We start from the raw sequence: 23563 nt of genomic DNA on the forward strand, positions 1-23563 counted from the left end.
ATGTCAATGTCAACCCTACAACCTGGCGCATAGCCAGTTGTCCTAATCCTTTTTATGGATGTCTCTATGTTTAGTAGATGTAGATTATACTTTATGGAAAAATTGCTTATGCTTCATATCATGCAGCGCAAATTGGGTATTTTTAATACATGCATCATATTCATTGAGTGTATTTACCCTGAGTCCAGGCTCTCTTGAGAGATTCTTTTAACATCTTACGTTACATTTATTCATTAATTCCCCTTTCAGGTTATCCCTACCCCCCACAGGGCATTAAGGTAAAATTTTTGTTGTGACTTAATTAAAGTTCATTTTTCCAATTTAGGGCAGGTATTTAGGCACCCTATCCTTGCCAGATTAATGTGGGGCTGCTTTCCATAATTTTGCTGAGATACAGATCTCCAAAATTTACACTCTTTTCTATATCATGATTAATTTGCAGAAGGGGGTCTCACCCCAACACTTATACTAATTTGTGTGCAGAGCTGTTCACACATGCTTATATTCTATTTAATATTTTAAGGATTGTAGTCTAACCATATTACTTATCTTCCTTTTTGCTGTTCATTGTCTCCAGTACTTACAATTAAATATTGCTGCTATCATTGTCTCCAGTACTCACAATTAAGTATTGCTGTTATCATTGTCTCCAGTACTCATGATTAAGTATTGCTGTTATCATTGTCTCCAGTACTCATGATTAAGTATTGCTGTTATCATTGTCTCCAGTACTCACAATTAAGTATTGCTGTTATCATTGTGTCCAGTACTCATGATTAAGTATTGCTGTTATCATTGTGTCCAGTACTCATGATTAAGTATTGCTGTTATCATTGTCTCCAGTACTCACAATTAAGTACTGCTGTTATCATTGTCTCCAGTACTCACAATTAAGTATTGCTGTTATCATTGTGTCCAGTACTCATGATTAAGTATTGCTGTTATCATTGTCTCCAGTACTCACAATTAAGTATTGCTGTTATCATTGTGTCCAGTACTCATGATTAAGTATTGCTGTTATCATTGTGTCCAGTACTCATGATTAAGTATTGCTGTTATCATTGTCTCCAGTACTCACGATTAAGTATTGCTGTTATCACTGTGATTGAAACATAATGTTTGTTGTTGTTTATTTCATATTTCATAGGGATTCACTTTGCAGGTAAGTACATGTATTGCTGTTTGAATTTGCATTCAGTACTAGTTTCATGCATATTCTCATACATTGTAGTTGTTATTTCAAGATTGTTATGTTTGTTTTTTTAAGAGTTTTCCTTTTACAATAATGCCTGAGAGATAAAGTGTTGGTAAATGTAGGCACAAGATAGCCCACTAGATACCTTCTCAACCTGCTTGGTTTGTACTGGTTGTAAAAGGACAGATGGTTTCCCGTTTTTGTTGTCTCTGGTTAGATGAGGTCTGGGACCTCACCAAAAAACAGATGGACATAAAAAAAGGGAGGAAGAAGGGGCATTCCACTTCTTCATCATAATTTTCAGTATTTCCATCATTGAGTTCCTGAGATCTAAGAGGAGGATTGGATAACTCTCTTTGGAGACAGATAAGGCCCATGGGGCCCTCCCAAGGGAGGAAACAGATCTTCCATTTCAGAGTTCTTCAGGCCTCAAGAGTAGGATTGGATTAGTCTCTTTGGAGATGCATAAGGCCTAAAGGAGGAAATAACGTATGCATTGCTGAATCCCTTTGGTCTCAGAGCAGGACTGGATCAGACTCTTTGGATATGCATAAGGCCAGTGAAGACCCTCCCAAGGGAGAAAATGAAGTGTCCATCTCTGAGTCCCTCATGTCCCTGAGCTGGATTGGATCAGTCTCTTGATTCATGCAAAAGGTCCATAAAAGCTACTCCCAAATGAAGAAATAAATGGGCAAAGAGTCATGCCTCTCTCCCATGAGGTAGAAGCAATTCACTCTTAGTCCATCTGACCCATTAGTGCCAAAAGAATTGAGCCACTCTGTAAGAGGAGTGTTACAATCCAAGTGAGCCACTCTGTAAGAGGAGTGTTACAATCCAATTGAGCCACTCTGTAAGAGGAGTGTTATAATCCAAGTGAGCCACTCTGTAAGAGGAGTGTTACAATCCAAGTGAACCACTCTGTAAGAGGAGTGGTACAATCCAAGTGAACCACTCTGTGAGAGGAGTGTTACAATTCAAGTGAGCCACTCTGTAAGAGGAGTGTTACAATCCAAGTGAGCCACTCTGTACGAGGAATGTTACAATCCAAGTGAACCACTCTGTAAGAGGAGTGTTACAATCCAAGTGAGCCACTCTGTAAGAGGAGTGTTACAATCCAAGTGAGCCACTCTGTAAGAGGAGTGTTATAATCCAAGTGAGCCATGCTGTAAGAGGAGTGTTACAATCCAAGTGAGCCACTCTGTAAGAGGAGTGTTATAATCCAAGTGAGCCATGCTGTAAGAGGAGTGTTACAATCCAAGTGAGCCACTCTGTAAGAGGAGTGTTACAATCCAAGTGAGCCACTCTGTAAGAGGAGTGTTATAATCCAAGTGAGCCACTCTGTAAGAGGAGTGTTATAATCCAAGTGAACCACTCTGTAAGAGGAGTGTTACAATCCAAGTGAGCCACTCTGTAAGAGGAGTGTTACAATCCAAGTGTGCCACTCTGTAAGAGGAGTGTTATAATCCAAGTGAGCCACTCTGTAAGAGGAGTGTTATAATCCAAGTGAGCCACTCTGTAAGAGGAGTGTTACAATCCAAGTCTATAACATCTGAGGAAGGTTCTTCATATGCATCAAAGCTGTCAGGCTGGTAATTGACTTATCACCAGTCAATAGCAGATAACTGGACACTGGGCACCAGTCACCATCTACCAGGCACTGTGGACCAGTCTGTGAGTACTGGGCACTGGTTTTTGGAGGTCCCTCAGTTCTAGGGTATGAAACGAGATGAGACCCCACTCTTTCCACACTACCACTGAATCCTGCTATCAACTGGGATTTGGTGTTCAGGTGCCAGACTAGGAAGAGGGATTAGATCAGCATCTCCCTCTTTCATATTATCCTTCTCAATCCTTTTGTTATATGGGGTCATCCAATGCATGAAAGTGATTTTTCTTTCCATTTTTTGCAGTCATGGGCTTATGGCTCTTTGCCTCAAACTAGAAAGAAAAGTGTCCCAGTCGACAGAATGATATCACTCTCTTACAAAGTGGAGATCAAAGGATGAGATAGGGCATGCCCTCTTCTTTCAAACAGCCCAGGTAGGTTGAGAGGCACTCTCACCCTCCTGCCAAGTCTGCCACCAGAGACAGACCCCTTGTGCTGTGGGAGGAGTTATGGGATAAGGTTACCTGTAACCTAGGTCTTCAGTAAAATAGAATGACACTGGGTCAAACTGTTCTGCCTACCAGAGTGAGAACAGGATGAAGATATCTTGTCAGTCCTCATAGACTCATGCAAGTTTGATGTAGAACAGGTTGCATTGGCACTCCTTCTCTTCTGGTCCCCTCCTCCAATTCAACCATCATCCTAGAGGAAGAAATTTGGCCTTTTGACAAGGCTGTCAATGAAGTTTACCATCTTCTACCCGTGGATTTGTGTGCCAAGTCTTCAGGGTCAGAGGACACAAAAATTCTCTCCAGCTTGGAGAGACTCTCTGGGACAACTTCCCACACAGATATCATGCTCCTCCACTCATCCATGGTCAGTGAGCTTTCTCAAAGATTTTTAAGGGCCAAGAGTTCACTAGGCAGTTTATGGTGTGTTCTGACCCCATCTTTACATTGAGACCTCTGGTCTCTGATGTTAGCCATAGGGCTCACACACTGGGAACCCCTAAAAAACATCCCACTTTGGATGCGGCACATCTCAAGTGGGTGTTTCTTTAGGATCCATGCCCACCCTCCAGTCAAGGCATTAGAAACCTTAGTGTTAAGGGATAGGTCTCTGGTCAGCATATCCTTAGTGTTAAGGGATAGGTCTCTGGTCAGCACAACCTTAGCGTTAAGGGATAGGTCTCTGGTCAGCATAACCTTAGTGTTAAGGGATAGGTCTCTGGTCAGCATAACCTTAGTGTTAAGGGATAGGTCTCTGGTCAGCATAACCTTAGTGTTAAGGGATAGGTCTCTGGTCAGCATAAGCTTAGTGTTAAGGGATAGGTCTCTGGTCAGCATAACCTCATATGCTGATCTTTTTTCAGCTAGCTCCTTCAGCGTCTCTCTCACCAATTGTACTTTAGAGCTTGCTGGAGGAAGTGATATTTCGATTCAATGGTTTGAAAGTAAGTAATATAAAAGAGCAAAAACCAAAAAGTTTTGTAAAATTCAACAAATAATTTTTTTTTTTAGAACAAAAAGTTTAAAATGTAAAAACAACTTAAATCATTGTGAATTAAATTCCAAATTATCCAAGAATTTCTAACACAAGTCCTAATGAGTAAAGTCCTGAATAAACTTTCATTACTCCAAAATAAATCGAATGCTGGAAATGATGTGCCTGTGATGGTCTGTGTCATAAGGATATGCTAACAGTCTTTCAATGAATCACAATAACACAGTCAAGTAATATGTATTCTTATTTGAATTTCATTATAAATCCAAGTCTCTATTTCCAAGAACATTATTTTTGAGTGCTTTATATTTCCAGAGAAGAATAACTTGAAATAAATAATTTCAGTTAATAAATTCCAGTCCAAATGAAATACTGGACACAATAATAATACATCTCATTCTGCTCAGATCTTACAGCATGAATTAATCATTTTGAGATAAACAAGATTGTATAGTCCTATACTTGACCAGATTGCAATTAGCATTTTCTATTTAAAGAAACTATTACCTAATGGAAAATTTCATTCTGGAAGATTCCAAATGTTTACAAGATAAAATCTTAGTTATAATTAGAAGGTCTGTTACTAAAATTTAGTATAAAATGTGGTAAAGAACAGGGGAATATCCAGTGTTCTGGACTCAGATTCAGATAAAGATGTTTACAATTTCAAAATTGATGATTCAGGTCAGGTAGAAAATGAATTTGATTTTGGACAAAGTCAAGTCCAACAGACAATTATCCATAGCATATAATGAATACAAAACTAACATACAATGCAAATGAAATATTCATAATATACATAACAAGTGGCCATGACATCCTGACGTGCCTTGTCCATGTCTTTGGCATTATCATATGAGTTTCTCTGCCTCTGCAGGGATGTCGCTTTGGACACTTCCAAGTTCTCACTGGATCACAGTAAGAATCTTCTGCAGTCTGTTCCACAGGAGGTCCAGACACTCTTTGAAGGTTTCACTACCTCTGAGGCTTCCAATGTCCAGAGGGATCAGCAACACCAACCAAAAAGTGGGATCATCCTACTTGACACCAGGAGCCTTCAAAAACTTTCTTCAAAGCCATACAGCCCTAGTCCAAAAAAGCAACCTAAATTCAGCTCTCCCTCAGGCTCTGGCAGGGTTGTCAGAGAGGCAAAGGGAGAAAATTTGTAGGAACTTCCCCATCTCTTATAGAAGGGGAGGCAGCTCTAGGGACTCAATCCCTATTCTCTGATGTGTCCCGCTTTTGATTCCCATACATGCTTGACTATCCCTCTTTTCAGAGGTTCATTCAAGGATAATGGGTTATGGGTGGGCCTCTCAATTATAAACAGAAGATACTAACTTCAGTTCCAGGAATGTCTTTATCAGGTAAGGACCCACATTTGGTTCCACCAGCTGAATTTGCTTTGATTAAAGGCACAGGTACACACCCTTCTGCAATAGAGAGGTTGCTCAGTATCCGATATCTTGCTTTCTACTCCTGGATTTCCTTGTTCCCAAGAAAGGTGGAAAGTTTAATTTAATTACTGACCTTTCCACCTTAAAAATATTTGAGCAGGAGGAACCCTAGAAAATGGAGACCACAGCCTTTATCAGGAATGCTATAATTGGTGGTCTATACCAATCGTCAGCATACATACCTTTGCATCTCTATCATTCCTTCTCAGTGGAAGTACCTCTAGTTTGCTTAGTCATGGCAGTTTTCAAATTATCTGCTCTGTCATTTGGCCTAAATTCTTCACCCAAAGCTTTTACCAGACTCATGCAAGTAGTTGCTATCCACTTGAGGTCACTGTGGACCCTTATTTTGATGACCAGTTAGTCTGCAATGGCCAGTTAGAGTCCCTGAGACAATATCTGGATAGCTGTTGGTCCATATTGACAAGACTGGGCCTTTTGCCCAACCTAGAGAAGTTGCAGCTGGTTTCTTCACAAGATTTCAAACACATAGGGATGAATTTACTCACGAAAAGATTAATCTGTAGCAGCAGAAATGACCTCTTATGACATGTAATTAACTCCGGATATTTGCTTGCCAGTTTGAAAATTCACTTGCCTTAGGCAACAGATAATGCGATTATCGGAAGCCTGGTTTATGTTGTTTTTTTTGGTATAACAGCGTTATGTTGAATGCAAAAATAAGAGAATTAGTACTTTCAGCTAGATCAATAAACTCATGCAGTGCTTTATAGTAATGCATATCTAAACAACTTTGTAGTAAATTGCTGTCTTTGAAAAGAGCCGGTAGTGACAAAATTTGTGTTTTTAAGGCATACATGCTGTCCTTTTGACAAGTCATAAAAGTCTGAAAAGTGTGAAAATATGATTAACATTGTAAAAATCCCTTAAATGGCATGAAAGTTTTATCAGGTTAGATCATATGCATGCAAAAATGCACCTGTGTTACAAAATGGATTCTCCTCCTTATTTATCTGTGTTACAAGCATGCATTCCAACCCTTATTTGTGTGGGTCTAATGGCTCCTGTGTTACAATCATGCATTTCAAACCGTATTTGTCTGGGTCAAATGGCTCCTGTGTTACAAGCATGCATTCCAACGCTTATTTGTCTGCGTCTAATGGCTCCTGTGTTACAATCATGCATTTCAAACCGTATTTGTCTGGGTCAAATGGCTCCTGTGTTACAAGCATGCATTCCAAACCTTATTTGTCTGGGTCAAATGGCACTTGTGTTACAAGCATGCATTCCAAACCTTATTTGTCTGGGTCAAATGGCTCCTGTGTTACAATCATGCATTCCAAACCTTATTTGTGTGGGTCAAATGGCTCCTGTGTTACAAGCATGCATTCCAAACCTTATTTGTCTGGGTCAAATGGCTCCTGTGTTACAATCATGCATTTCAAACCGTATTTGTCTGGGTCAAACAGCTCCTGTGTTACAAGCATGCATTCCAAACCTTATTTGTGTGGGTCAAATGGCTCCTGTGTTACAATCATGCATTCCAAACCTTATTTGTCTGGGTCAAACAGCTCCTGTGTTACAAGCATGCATTCCAAACCTTATTTGTGTGGGTCAAATGGCTCCTGTGTTACAATCATGCATTCCAACCCATATTTGTCTGGGTCAAATGGTTCTTGTGTTACAAGCATGCATTCCAAAACATATTTGTCTAGGTGAAATGGATCCTGTTTACAAGCATGCATTCCAAACCTTATTTGTCTGGGTCAAATGGCTCCTGTGTTACAAGCATGCATTCCAACCCATATTTGTGTGGGTCAAACAGCTCCTGTGTTACAAGTATGCATTCCAACCCATATTTGTCTGGGTCAAATGGATCCTGTGTTACAAGCATGCATTCCAACCCATATTTGTCTGGGTCAAATGGTTCCTTTGTTACAAGTATGCATTCCAACCCATATTTGTCTGGGTCAAATGGATCCTGTGTTACAAACATGCATTCCAAACCTTATTTGTCTGGGTCAAATGGCTCCTGTGTTACAAGCATGCATTCCAACCCATATTTGTCAGGGTCAAATGGATCCTATGTTACAAGCAATTTTGCATTCAACCCTTATTTGTCTGGATCAAACGGCTCTTGTGTTACAAGTATGCATTCAAACCTTATTTGTCTGGGTCAAGTGGCTCCTGTGTTACAATCATGCATTGCAAACCGTATTTGTCTGGGTCAAATGGTTTCTGTGTTAAAAACATGAATGCCAAACCTTATTTGTCTGGGTCAAATGGATCCTGTGTTACAAGCATGCATTCCAACCCATATTTGTCAGGGTCAAATGGATCCTATGTTACAAGCAATTTTGCATTCAACCCTTATTTGTCTGGATCAAACGGCTCTTGTGTTACAAGTATGCATTCAAACCTTATTTGTCTGGGTCAAGTGGCTCCTGTGTTACAATCATGCATTGCAAACCATATTTGTCTGGGTCAAATGGTTTCTGTGTTAAAAACGTGAATGCCAAACTTTATTTGTCTGGGCCAGATTAACCAGCGCGTTATGTGATGGCAGAATTATTTATTCTTGTACTAATCCACATGCATTTAGCCAATTTGTGACAAGAATTTTAATGAACTGCAGATCCAGGTAAATAGAAAAACAAATTTATGTTTTTCATACCATTTTCTGTAATTATGGTATTTAATAATAGATTATTATTGTAATTGTTCAGATTGTGCTTTTTTGCCAATCATATTAGCAATAATTATGGTTATAACTCTCGGCGTTGGCATTTCAGGTTCACATTTAATATAATTTCCCTTTGTTCAGGTACCTGGGTAGCCGATCATTAGGATCAATGGTTACCTGTTTGACTTTTCCTGAAATTTTGACATCTTTATTTGCAGGTACCATGTGTAACATCAGTGTCTGTGACAACTATTACTGTTATAATGGCGGGAAGTGTCGGAATAACTCAGGAATTGCCGTTTGTGACTGTGTGAAAGATGCTACTGGCCGCCACTGCGAGCACAATATGGAAAATTCTTGCGTTCATATGTTACCAGTTGCTGTAGACCGTATCATTTCTTGTACTGATAATATAGGTGAGGCTTAAGAAATTTTGAAATAAGTTGATCCTTAGATAGTGCACTTTGTATGAATCATGATTTAATAGAAACAGAAAGAAGTAATTTTAATTTCAACAAATGACTGACAGGGGTTTCAGAATGGGACCCCAGGGTCTTAATCCAGGGTATACAGTTATAATCATCCCTTGGTAACCCGCACACCTGAACGTTTTGACCTGGAATGTTTTCCACCTATGATGTCTCCCATCCCTCTCATCACTCCCTGAAATGTCTTGCATACTCAAAATTATTGGTAACAACAATTTGGAACAGACATTTTTATTTACACCCTGCTTTGCATGTAAAATATTTCTAGTAAAGACTTCCTGTGCTTACATGACTGTAAGCATGACAACTCTAATTGCTCATTCAACAGACAATTACCTAAAAGTAATCACTGTATTACACTCTGTGTGATCAGTAGTAACTTGGATAGAATTAAAGACATAATTGATTATGGCTGGATTAGATATTTAATTTGAATAGAATTAAAGACATTAATTGGATTATGGCTGGATTAGATATTTAACTTGGATAGAATTAAAGACATTAATTGGATTATGGCTGGATTAGATATTTAACTAAAGAGCTCAGGTGGATTAAAACAGGTATCAGTATATAACAGTTCATTAATGGATGAAACATGAATTTCAGGGGATAGAATCAAGAACAAAGGGACATGAATATGCATTCTGCCATTCCTATAAAGTCAATTTTAAGAGTAACTTCTGAAATTCAACCCAAATAGCGCCAAGCTTGAGAAGTTATGTCAAGCAGTCAGCAACCCAAATCTTAGTAACCCACAGACAGGAAACAACTTAACTTCTTGGTGGACTAAGGTGCAATAATATTGCCACATTACAATACAGACACTGAAAGGACATCTTGTGTTCATAGGAAATTTCAGGCTAACTCCAGAAGAAACCTGGAATTAAGAAACAACAGATGATCTCCTCCTCTTGTCCACATATAAGGAGAGTGGTACCATACATTCTCCCTTATAAGCCAAGTCAAACTGCAAACAAGAAGGATCCTGAACTGCTGTAGCATAATACACTTTCAGATCAGTGTCTTTATTGTTTGTTCTACAGATTACTCCTAACAAACTGCACAGACCCAGATTGACCAGCGCATTATGTGATGGCAGATTTGGGTCTGTGCAGTTTGCAGTTGGTCTCTACTTATAAATGAGTACATGCAGTATAGAGTATGAATGGCAACAAATTACCTATTGTGAAAGGACTTATGTGATGCGATGGTAAAATTGTTTTTGTTAAATAGCAATTTTTTTTCATTTACATGTTAAATGTTTCTATTTACATGTTTCCATTACGTGTTAAAAATCAGGTCAATTAAAATTCTTCTTCACTTGAAGTTAAAACTCCTGGCCAAGGTTTGCCAATCTCCTGACCTGTCCAAAGATGATCTCTCTATTCTATCATATGCATAATATTTTGCAGCGTAGACGTTGTTGAGATCCACACCCTGTACCTATGTTTTGGTGTAAAAAGATGAAATTAGGTATCCAGATAACTTTAGTAAATTATCCATTCTTTCCCTTAGATATACAGACTATTATTATGGTACTGGGTGGGTGGGTGGGTACAGGGATGTGTTTTGGTTACTAACTGAAGATTATAATTAAGTTTTGAAACATAATTTTTATATGTTGAAAAAAACTGAACCAATGTGTATGAAATATTTTGCAAATTATTTTCACCACAATTCAATGAAAGCATAGTTATTGTGGGTCCCCTGTGTATTCATTTGTCAATCAATATCAAAGCTTGTCACCAATTCTCCTCACATACCATTTAGAGGATTTTTATGAAACTTTGTGGTTTACATGTAGGGTTGGTGTTGATCCTCAATAATGTTTTACTTTTTCCTCTGGCCTATCTTGGGAGAAAATGTGGTAATTTGAGCATTCAACTCATCATTGCTTTTCCAGCTGTATAGGTTGAAATATTTTAATTGAAACATTGTAGGCTATATATGTGGCTGGTGTAACTGTGACATAATGTTTTATGTTTTACCACAGGTCCATTTCTTGAAAAATTGTCAAAAAAATGGAATATTTTAATAAATTAGCTCATCATTGTTCTACTCCCATAATACTTGATGATTTTATTAAAACTTTGCTAGATTTGTTCTTGTTGCAGTAAGGCTTTATTTTATTTCCTTTGGCCCATTTCTGGGGTTGTTTCTTTAAAAATTATTAAAAAAGAGGGTACTTTGGGAATTCAGTTTGATATGGATTCTTCTTTCAAAATTACCTGGAATATATATATATATATATATATATATATATATATATATATATATATAGGTGGAATAAGTTTTTTTGTTGCTATTGTCTTCTGCCCCAGTATTGTGATGTCACCAAAACATGTTTGCAGGTAAACAAACCAACAACACAGTAGATGACTAAAATAATCAGTGTGACAAAGTAGCAATTAAGACATATGATGCTGCAAATGAAAAACCACCAAAATCCAGTCCACAAAAAGATTAAGAAACACTGGCCACAATGAACATAGAATAAGTGTAACACAAAAGATTCTCAACTCTTTTACTGAGAAACTGGTTAAATCTGACACCAAAAGAGTAGCAAACGGCTGGTGCCAGTGGTCTAAATCAAACAAAGAGATGAATAAAAAATGTATTAACTTCCCAATTGATCTGATGATCCTATCAAGTTGTTTAATAAGTCTGGGAGTCTAGACTCTCCAAAGTTTGGTAGACGCTGGAGGGCACCATGATATCGCACCAGGGTAATCCCCCAGAAGTCACATACTTCTATTACTTTCATAAATACGTATGACACCTATTATGACTCTATGGTCTTAGAACAAGTAATAGAAAAGTGTGAAAAGCAAAAAGCTTTGTAAAATTCAACAGATAATTTATTTAAATAGAATGCAGAGTGAAAATGTAAAAAAGAAGTATTGCGAATTAAATCCCAAATAATCTTAGAATTATAGACAAGTCCTAATGATAACAGTTCTGAATAAACTTAGTGGAAATCCAAATTAAATCCAGTGCTGGAAGTGTTGATGTGCTTGTGGTGGCCCAAGTGTTGGTCATGTGCCAACAGTCTTTTGTTGGATCACAATAATACAATCCAGGAATATATCCTTATTTGAAATTTTGCAATAAATTCAAGTCTCTGATACTAAGAATGTTACTTTTTTGAAGAGCACTTTGTATTTCCAGTGAGTAAATAATGTGAGCAAATAAATTCCAGCACAAATGAATTACTGGACACAACAATAATACAACTGATTTTGGTATGATCTTAAAAGACAAATGAATAATTTCTAGGAAAACAAGATTATGTAGTCCTCTACTTGACCTCAGATCACAATTTAGCATTCTCTAAAGAAACATTACCTAATGAAAAAAAACCTTTTAGAAGGATCCTAATGTTTATAACATAAAAAATCTTAGTATAATTAATAATAATAATAATAATAATAATAATAATAATGCTTTATTTATAGAGGGTGATTCATTAGTCAAGGACTATTCTCCCTTGAGGACCTCTTAAGGAGAGTATAACAATGCACATTATATGAAGATAGCAATAATTACTGTGTATTTTAACATGTTTAGTATTAAAACATTAAATTCCATTATCTATTAGAAGCACATACATGCTCATGATATCTTTTATTAAATACAGTAGTGGAAGCTTGTTCCACATAACTGTACCTGAGTATTGGAAGCTCTTTTTAAATTACTCTGTTCTTGGTTTTGATGGTAGAAGGTTTCCATGTGATATTGATCTCAACTAGTATTGTGTTGAAAAAGGCCTGAATAAGTCCTGAAGATACTCTGGTGCAGTTCCATGTAGACATTTATATTAAAGAACTGCCTTGTGAAAATCTGTCCTGTCATATACTGTAAACCATTTGAGTTCCATAAATAATGCTTTTGAGGGATGATCAACAGATCATGCATCTAAAATTACATGTGCTCCTCGTTTCTGAAGTTTATAAATCCCGTCAAGCTCAGATTTAGATGATTTAGATGACATTGATTAGAAGTCTATTACTAAGATTATGACATAAAATGTAAACAACCCAGCATTTCGTGTGGAATTTCCAAAGTTCTAGACTCAGATTGAGATAAACATATTGGTTACACAACTAAAGTCAATAATTCAGGACAAGTAGAAAATGAAATTGATTTGGTACAAGGTCAAGTCCAACATAAAATTTACCATAGTAATGAAATAAAAAAATGCTAAATAAAAAATGAGTAACAAACATTGCAAATTAAATATACATAACACACCATAATAGAAAATGGAATTACTGAGGATTAAAGGCAAATTTTGATGAAATTAATCATCTACTTCAATAATATGACCCAAAACTGATTATGTTCGGGAAACGTGAAAACAAAACAATCAAGTTAAACTTAAAGACTTGAAGAACTATTGATAAACTTGCTGGAGGAGTGTCCAACATAAAAAATGATAAAAATATCTCACATCCAGATTCATCTCAGTACTACTTTACAGGCCGTAGCTATTCATATGTCATTCCGTACAACTCTATCACTATGTTTAATACATCTACCACCAAGCATTCCAGCAAATCACTCTGATCCTGGCCATGTTATTGATCAGTTACTTGCACCTTTTGTTTTGCTTGAGGACTTTAATGGCACCATACACTTTGGGGCTGTAAAGATATCAGCTAGAGAGAGAAGAAGATAAAAGACTGTTTCAAAAACATTCCTTGCCTTGATGATGATAAATAATATGCATATATGCATCCTGCTATATGATCCCACTTGTCCTTAAATTTGACTATCCTGCTATATGATCCCACTTGTCCTTAGATTTGACTATCCTGCTATATGATCCCACTTGTCCTTAGATTTGACTATCCTGCTATATGATCCCACTTGTCCTTAGAGTTGACTATCCTGCTATATGATCCCACTTGTCCTTAAATTTGACTATCCTGCTATATGATCCCACTTGTCCTTAAATTTGACTATCCTGCTATATGATCCCACTTGTCCTTAGATTTGACTATCCTGCTATATGATCCTACTTGTCCTTAGATTTGACTATCATGCTAGATGATCCCACTTGTCCTTAGATTTGACTATCTGCATTCAATCTCTTTTACTTGATGTCTCTTGGGAAGTTGGTAAATAACCATTTGGTAGTGACTAATTTCCAAGATATTTAAGAAATAATATTCCCAGACCTCTAGGACTTGGGAAACATCTCCATCTCTCTGCAAGTCAAATCTGAGGGTTGATCATTTTGACAACAAAGTGGGTCCAATACTCATATTACAAAATCTGAAGGTCAATCATTTTGACAACAAAGTGGGTCCAATACTCGTATTACAAAATCTGAAGGTCAATCATTTTGACAACAAAGTGGGTCCAATACTCCTATTACAAAATCTGAAGGTCAATCATTTTGACAACAAAGTGGGTCCAATACTTGTATTACAAAATGTGAAGGTCAATCATTTTGACAACAAAGTGGGTCCAATACTTGTATTACAAAATGTGAAGGTCAATCATTTTGACAACAAAGTGGGTCCAATACTCGTATTACAAAATTTGAAGGTCAATCATTTTGACAACAAAGTGGGTCCAATACTTGTATTACAAAATGTGAAGGTCAATCATTTTGACAACAAAGTGGGTCCAATACTTGTATTACAAAATGTGAAGGTCAATCATTTTGACAACAAAGTGGGTCCAATACTCGTATTACAAAATCTGAAGATCAATCATTTTGACAACAAAGTGGGTCCAATACTTGTATTACAAAATGTGAAGGTCAATCATTTTGACAACAAAGTGGGTCCAATACTTGTATTACAAAATGTGAAGGTCAATCATTTTGACAACAAAGTGAGTCCAATACTCGTATTACAAAATCTGAGGGTCAATCATTTTGTCAACAAAGTGGGTCCAATACTCCTATTACAAAATCTGAAGGTCAATCATTTTGACAACAAAGTGGGTCCAATACTCCTATTACAAAATCTGAGGGTCAATCATTTTGACAACACAGTGGGTCCAATACTCCTATTACAAAATCTGAAGGTCAATCATTTTGACAACAAAGTGGGTCCAATGCTCCTATTACAAAATCCGAGGGTCAATCATTTTGACAACAAAGTGGGTCCAATACTCCTATTACAGAATCTGAGGGTCAATCATTTTGACAACACAGTGGGTCCAATACTCCTATTACAAAATCTGAGGGTCAATCATTTTGTCAACAAAGTGGGTCCAATACTCCTATTACAAAATCTGAGGGTCAATCATTTTGACAACACAGTGGGTCCAATACTCCTATTACAAAATCTGAGGGTCAATCATTTTGACAACAAAGTGGGTCCAATACTCGTATTACAAAATCTGAAGGTCAATCATTTTGACAACAAAGTGGGTCCAATACTCCTATTACAAAATCTGAGGGTCAATCATTTTGACAACAAAGTGGGTCCAATACTCATATTACAAAATCTGAGGGTCAATCATTTTGACAACAAAGTGAGTCCAATACTCCTATTACAAAATCTGAGGGTCAATCATTTTGACAACAAAGTGGGTCCAATACTCCTATTACAAAATCTGAGGGTCAATCATTTTGACAACAAAGTGGGTCCAATACTCCTATTACAAAATCTGAGGGTCAATCATTTTGACAACAAAGTGGGTCCAATACTATTACAAAATCTGAGGGTCAATCATTTTGACAACAAAGTGGGTCCAATACTCCTATTACAAAATCTGAGGGTCAATCATTTTGACAACAAATTGTGTTCAATACTCCTATTACAAAATCTGAGGGTCAATCATTTTGACAACAAAGTGGGTCCAATACTCCTATTACAAAATCTGAAGATCGATCATTTTGACACAGCTCTAAATACACTGCTAAACATTTGAATAAAATTTCTGAAACTGGCAACTTCCCACAGCCTTTGCAAGAAGCAACAGTGATACAAGTACCAAAACTTGGAAAGTACAAAACAGACCCTGTCATCCTATAGCATTAAGGTGTATTTGCAAAACCATAAACATTATAAACACAGTGCTACTCTGGCATCTTGAATCCAACAAACTACTATAGGACATTCAGTGTGGGTTCAGACTTGACAATAGACTTGACAATAGACTATCATGTCAGACGAAGTATTTATTAGAGAAGCTTTCATAAAGAAAGAAAGAACACATAGCATTTTTGACTTGGAGAAGGCTTACAAGACCAGGTGGAAGTACAGATTAACTAATGACCTATTCAACCTAGGTCAAAGGGCTACCTACCCAAATTGATTTCCAGTGTTTTGAAAGCTAGATACTTCAGAGTTATGGTAAGCAGCCCTCTTTATGAAAGCTCTCTTCTGGAGATGGGCATATGTCAGGGCAATTTATTGTCAGTCATCCTCATCAGTGACAACATTAACAGTGTACTGAAATGCCTTAATCCAAGAACTGTGTTGATGACAGTAACAATGTTGCATCTCAACAAAGGGAATAGAAAGTATTACAAATTTGCAGGCACACGAAACTCTGAATGCAGGCTTTATTTGTTTCTAATTACATTATATGTAATAAGCCTATATATTAGTCATCCAAACTGTGTACATGACAATTTATTTTACAGGATATTACACTCTGATGTGTAAGCCGGAGTGGACAGGAAAAAACTGTGAAACACCAATAAACATGACTGAATTCTGCAGAAGTAATGAATGTGACTCACAGCACATGGATTACTGCAATGTAAGTTACCTAGTTTATTAACATTACAGGTCAAGATAGTATCGGTTTCAGATATTGAATCCCAGACTACAGAGATACAAAGCAAGTGGTTTAACCACTCACAAATGTTATGGATTATCACTTGCTATTAATATTTTCATTGATTATAATATTATAACTGAGAAACAACATTACAATCTGTTCTATAGTTACGTCTTCAGTGCCTCTATTTAAATAGTGTCTATATCATAACTAGAATTCTGTGCTTGTAAAACATATGCCCCCCTCTTCCCAGTTCGACCTCCACAATGAGTTTTGAGCCTTTTGGATAGGTTCCTGAGGATAAGGAATGCCCCAGGGCCAAATATCAGTTCGGATGTGCATGCATAGTAAATATGTACGTAGTTATACGGTGAGGATGTCAGTAGGTTCTAAGCTTTTGAAGGTAAGAATGCACCTTTAAGGCCAATGTCAGCTACATGCATAAATTTGATTTTTTCATGCCTATTAAATGTATATATGCATACAGAGCAGGGATCTTGATAGATTCCAAGTTATGAACCACAGGCTAAGTCTCAGACACAGTGATGGACTCCAGGGACATGTATGTTCCATGTGTAACTTTTCTTTTTGATACGCATAATGCTACGGCAGATCTGGGTCTGTGCAGTTTGTTAGGAGTAATCAGTAGAACAAATAATATAGACCCTGATCTTCAGGCACATTATGCCATGGCCGATCAGGATCTTTGTTGTTTGCAGTTGGACTTTACTTACAAGCGAGTAGATATGGTGTCTTTCAATCACACCTTGGGTTTTTTCTCATATAGGTTATTTCAGGCACTGTGGTGGAGCATGTGTATTTAATAAGCATACTTCTAATTCCAATGTGTGCAGATGTATTTTTTGATAATATGCTTAAAAAAATGGTATTACTTTTTTACCTCAGTCTTTCATGTAGACACATCTAATACCTGAAGAATAAATTTCCCTTATTTCTTTTTCTCTGGTATATAGTGTAATACAGTTATTGCCCTTTTGCCTTGTAGCAGTGTCTGACACAAGTGTATGAGAACTTTTTATTAATACATGTACTATAATCATGACCTAAAAATTCCCATATGAAACAAATCACTTTGCTCCAATCCTGTTTTTAGAGATATTGCTTTGTAGCATAATGCAGTGTATGACACAATCTCATTAACACATCTACTTCTGCAATTTTAAATGGACTTGCCATGAAACTTAGTAAATACTTCAGGCATGACCTGGAAATGTGCATATTGACAAGTCACTTCAGTCCCTTGATTTTTTAAAACATTATTGCCCATTATGTTTAGTAGCCTAATGCAGTGCATGACACAATCTTGTTAGCACATCTAGTCCTGCAGTTTTGGATTGACTGATATGAAACTTTATAAATACTGTATAATGGTCATGACCAGGAAATGTGCATATGTTTTGTTGAGTTTTTGCTCTTGAAATAACCTAATTGTAGCTTGAGACAGTGTGTGACATAGTCTTGTTAGCACATCTTGTCCCAGAGGTTTTGATGAATTACTGTGAAATTTGTTAAATATTATGGATGTGGTGTGAAGGTGTTCATATCAACACCTCACTTTGCTTCTGTTGTTTTTGTTCGAGTTAATATATTTTTAGTCTTGTATCAGTGTATGACACAATTTTGTTAGCACTTAGTCCATGCAGTTTATGATGGATCGCTGTGAAACATATTATCTTCATCATCCAAAGATGTGTATATCAACAAATTTTATTTTCTCCTGTAAATTAGCACAGTTAGCCCTGCAGTTTTTGCCCCGTGTATGACAAATTCTCATTAGCACAACTAGCCCTGCAGTTTTTGCCCTGTGTATGACAAATTCTCATTAGCACAACTAGCCCTGCAGTTTTTGCCCTGTGTATGACAAAATCTCATTAGCACAACTAGCCCTGCAGTTTTTGCCCCATGTATGACAAAATCTCATTAGCACAACTAGCCCTGCAGTTTTTGCCCCATGTATGACAAAATCTCATTAGCACAACTAGCCCTGCAGTTTTTGCCCAAAAAGCTGGTAAATAGTATGGTCATTGCCTGAAGAGGTGCAAGTCAACAAATGACTTTGCTCCCACAACTTTTGTTAGGGATTATTGCCATTGTTATTTTTGTCTTAGTGCCGTTTGTGTCACAGTCATGTAGTTTGTCTTAGTGCCGTTTGTGTCACAGTCATGTAGTTTGTCTTAGTGCCGTTTGTGTCACAGTCATGTAGTTTGTCTTGCACTTCTTTATGGACTGCTGTGAAACTCTGTACATGCATTATGATCATCATCTAAAGATGCACATATTTACAAATCCTTTTGATCCCATGAGTTTTGTAAGAGTTATTGGCCTTTTTGTTTTGAAAATTGGTCCAAGTTATGGTCATGATTAGAGGATGTTTGCAAATCACTGTCAATAAACCCACCCCATTTGCAGATCAATAAACCCACACTATTTGCAGATCAATAAACCCACACCATTTGCAGATCAATAAACCCACACTATTTGCAGATCAATAAACCTGCACCATTTGCAGATCAGTAAACCCACACTATTTCCAGATCAGTAAACCCGCACCATTTGCAGATCAGTAAACCCACACTGAGTATTTGCAGATCAATAAACCCACACTATTTGCAGATCAATAAACTCGCACTATTTGCAGATCAATAAACTAGCACTATTTGCAGATCAATAAACTATGCACTATTTGTAGAAGAGTTGTGCTTTTTATTTACTGTAGATTCAATTCTCCATCATAGGTTGGAATGTACAATATGTTAGGGATGGAGTATATTTCCATCATCAAATTGCTTCCCATTCCTCTTGTTGGATTAAAGAGAAATGACTGTACTATAAAGAGAGACGTGATTGTCTGAATTTAAATCTTGCTTTAAAATTAGCCAATCAATTGTCTTCAGTCTAGTTATAAGACTGTCTGTTTCAGGCTGTATGCAAGAGTAACTTTAAGACTGTCTGTTTCAGGCTGTATGCAAGAGAGGCAACTGCAGCCAGGAGTTTGTGAAAGCTGATGTCAACAATGAGTACAGTGATGAGGACCGGTTGTACAGTGAGGCGGCATATGGACCAAGAGAGTGTTCATTCACAGTTGGAGACCCATGGGACATGTGCAACATATCTAACTGCACTGAAAGATTTTTTGCAGATGGTTTTTGTCAGAGTTCTTGCAACAGTGAGGGTTGTTTGTACGATGGTTATGACTGCATTGAAAAAGGCTTTCTAGAAGACTGTAGTCCATATTTCAATACACCCTGCTCCTGTAACCTGACTTTTGATGGAAAGTGTGACACTGAATGTAACACAACAGATTGTTTATATGATGGATTTGATTGTGCTTTGTCTGAACTTTCACCATTGCCAGGTCAACTAGTCATCCAGATGCGGCAGCCTACCAGTGGCATGGACAGTATTTTAAGAAAGATTGGTCTTCTCCTAAGATCAGGAGTAAATAAAACATTCATTACTACAAAGTGAGTAGACATTTTGTCACACTCATTTAACTCTATCCCTTTGTTGTGCTGCTCACTATATGAAATTTTAATCTATTTGATTCCCTTGCCAAACATCCATGCAGTGAAAGGTGGAGGTTGGGGGCATTCCATAAAAATTTAGCCGGGCAAAAATTGTATGCCTAGAGAACAGAAGTATCTGTAAAAGGGCTACAATTTTATCATAATGTGGTTATACTTGTGTTTGTAATAGGGCTACAATTTTATCATAATGTGGTTATACTTGTGTTTGTAATAGGGCTACAATTTTATCATAATGTGGTTATACTTGTGTTTGTAATACAAAGATGTAGAGATGACATCCTTCTGAATTTTATGGAATTATTAAGAATTTTGAGTGAAAATTCTGCATTTTGAATTATATGGACAAAAAATCCAGAAAATAATACATTTTGTGGGGACAACATTTTTATCATTTTCCATGTGCGCATAGTTGGTAGAATTACAAATATGATTAATACATAAAATGTTGAAAACTATATTAGACAACAGGATACCAGATGACTTGATTTAACAGGTGAAAATAATGACAGTGGTGGTGAAGAAAAACAAAGGATGGAGATAATATGTGAGGAAAACTAATGTTTTTGATTGTTGTTTCAGCTGAAAATTTTACAAGAATTCAGAGTTATAAAATTGAAGGAATGGATAAATGGTTTTCCTCATTGTACCTCATTTGTTACTGTAAACAGGCTCATGGAAGATACAATATGATTGTATATAGTTGTTGCACAGTAATTAAATACTGATGTTTTTCCATGATGATTATATTTAATTTATCAAAGTAATACTTTCCTGTTGCTACTACATAGTTACTACTTTTCGGGGAGGAAAATACCTTGTCCAAACAATGAAAATTCTGACCTCCCATTAGGGAGAACCATGAGAAGCTTCCAGAACACTGGATCACCCCTGTAGGATATACCACACACACACACACACACACACACACACACACACTGAGCATGCATGAAGGTGTTCATCTTTATTTCAAGGGAGCAGCCTAACTTAGTGGGGCATCAGTGCAGGGTGGGAGGAGGAAATCTAGCAATACCAACAGGTAAGCAATTTTTAGATCATTAAAATTAGTTCCCCCATCCTCCATCAAATTTAAAATCAGTAATACCCTACCTGTTGGTACTGCAAAGCTGAATTTGTCAGTTTGATGGGAGGACAGATGATCCCACAACTGGTAAATATAAAAAGCCTTGAACCTCATGGAGTTGGATTTTCATGAAAAACAGAAGGGTAGCCTTGTCTTAGGGGGACACATTAGCAGTATTATACCATTATGGACCAGGTGGAGAACTATTTCTCAACATAAGAAGGGTGCCCTTATCTCATGATAAAATTATACCACTCTACTGTATTTTTGGTGTGTGTATTTTGGTGTTTTACATCACAACAACATTTTGAAGGTTATATTGTGCTGTGGCAAATGGGGCAATGTCCCTTGCCCAAGGATGCACTGATCTGGGCTGTTTGAGTGGTGGGAATTGAACCTACACCCTTGTAGTCATAAAACTCTCAACAAGAGTGAGGTAAACTTATGTCAGGGGGAAGAAACAGAGACCTCACAGTGTTTATACGGAAATGTTTTTATGCATAAATACAACATTTGAATGACCAAATAGTATTACTCCTGTCTGTCTGTCTGTCTGTCTGTCTTGGGTTTATTTTAATAAAGATAAGTTGAGGACTAAAGGGTGCAGAGTTTCTGCTGATGTATTGTCAAACCTGTCCAACTGGTCACCTTTTTATACCAGTCACCTAGTCACAATGGCCAGCCTAACCTCCCCCAGACAAATTTGCCACATTAAAGTCATGAATGCAATGATCTCCTGCTTTCCACAGTTAGTGGCGAGGTGTTGTCTAAGTAAATAATAATTTCACCTACTTTAAGCAGTTAGCTGAGCATATTGGCAGTGACTGCTGTATACATGCACAATAAACTTTACTCTGATGAAGAAGAGGGTGCTTTACAGGTATTATGCACTTTTGAGAGAGTTACGACAGGTCCAAGGTGAAGTTGTTTGCATTTGCAATGTGCACAATTGAGATAATGTTGGCATACCTATGTTGCTTTCAGGTACTGTGGCTGAAATTTCTTGCTTGTGGAAATTATACATGTTCTAAGCACACAGATAATGAAAATGGCTAATCCTACATGCTTAGAAAATCAGCCTGAATTAGTCTAAAATACACTATCTTTAGCAGTTATAAAAATTAGGAAAACACACTTATCCAGACTAGACAATACCACCTTTTGAAAGTGCATTGAATGTGTTACAAAATATACAGAAATTGAAAAAGTTATTGGCTCTTTTTTTAGCAATTTACCTTTGAATTGCAGGAAGTGAAAATGATCAAGTGGAGTTAGTATTTTTTTTTCTAGGTACCCAAATTGCACCCATCAATCATACACCAAAATAATGGAATTAAAAGATCTTTTAACAATACCGATTTATAAAACATCTTTTTTTCAAATAGCCAGGATGACCAGTGAGGAAAACTACTTTTTATTTAAAAATCAAAATCCATGCAAAATACGAAACTGTTCAGCACCACCGAAGGCATTCTTTCGATAAAGGCATATAAGGTGTATTGATGTGTAAATATTTTCCATCTTGCTTGTACTCATTGAAATTCATTCACACTGTCCGTGTCACTCTAAGGTACCCATATGGCAGATACTAAAACAAGGTGGCTTTTTCAAGCAATTCATTTGCTGAATGGTAGGAAGAATAGTTGTATAGTCAAAGCACAAATGGGAGTCAACTTTTATGACAGTGTGACATGTATATGGATATCTTCATCTGCTTTATTTGCATATGAATTAAAACTTTATCTGATGCTATACATTATTTGACAAGACATGCAAGCTACATTCCCTTTCATTATGGCCAAGGTTCATTAATTATTTACAAAACTTTTATGTAAAGGTTGGTAAAGTTTCTGTTCATGTGTTACTAATGATCCCCTCAGAGGCCTCACACATAAGCTGAGCAGCTGTTAATCAAAATATTGTTTGAAGTGTGAACAGTTGTGTCTAAACCAAATTATACAAGTTGGCTGATCAAAGACTCAGTTTTTTACAGTCATATGTAAGCTGCCAGTTAGTAAATAAAATATTTTGTCACACTGCACAAAACAAAAATAATAAGATCAACAATTTTTGGGATAGAGAATAAAGTAAATATATATTTTATGAGCTTGTTTAGTAGTGGACTAACTAAATATTAATGATAGTAATTTTAATATGGAAACATACAAATTGAAACCCGATATTTGAAACGGATGTGGCTCCTCAGAATGTATTTTTTTTCTTTCTTCTTCTTCTTCTTCTTCTTCTTCTTCTTCTTATTATTATTATCATTATTATTATTATTATTATTAT

General features: G+C 36.8%; 1 protein-coding gene across 2 annotated transcripts in view; it reads left to right on the forward strand.

Moving 5' to 3' along the window:
* LOC149808193 (uncharacterized) overlaps nt 1-23563 on the forward strand; it is a 110786-nt gene that overhangs the window by 46498 nt on the left and 40725 nt on the right. For both annotated transcript variants that reach the window (XM_089974509.1, XM_089974518.1), the window contains 3 exons: nt 8624-8821; nt 16503-16621; nt 19622-20127. In XM_089974509.1, coding sequence (XP_089830635.1) covers nt 8624-8821; nt 16503-16621; nt 19622-20127 — 823 coding nt within the window. The remainder of the gene's footprint in view (nt 1-8623; nt 8822-16502; nt 16622-19621; nt 20128-23563) is intronic.

The sequence above is a fragment of the Sinohyriopsis cumingii genome, chromosome 1, assembly GCF_028554795.1.
Source record: "Sinohyriopsis cumingii isolate HCF-2022 chromosome 1, ASM2855479v2, whole genome shotgun sequence".
Classification (NCBI taxonomy): domain Eukaryota; kingdom Metazoa; phylum Mollusca; class Bivalvia; order Unionida; family Unionidae; genus Sinohyriopsis; species Sinohyriopsis cumingii.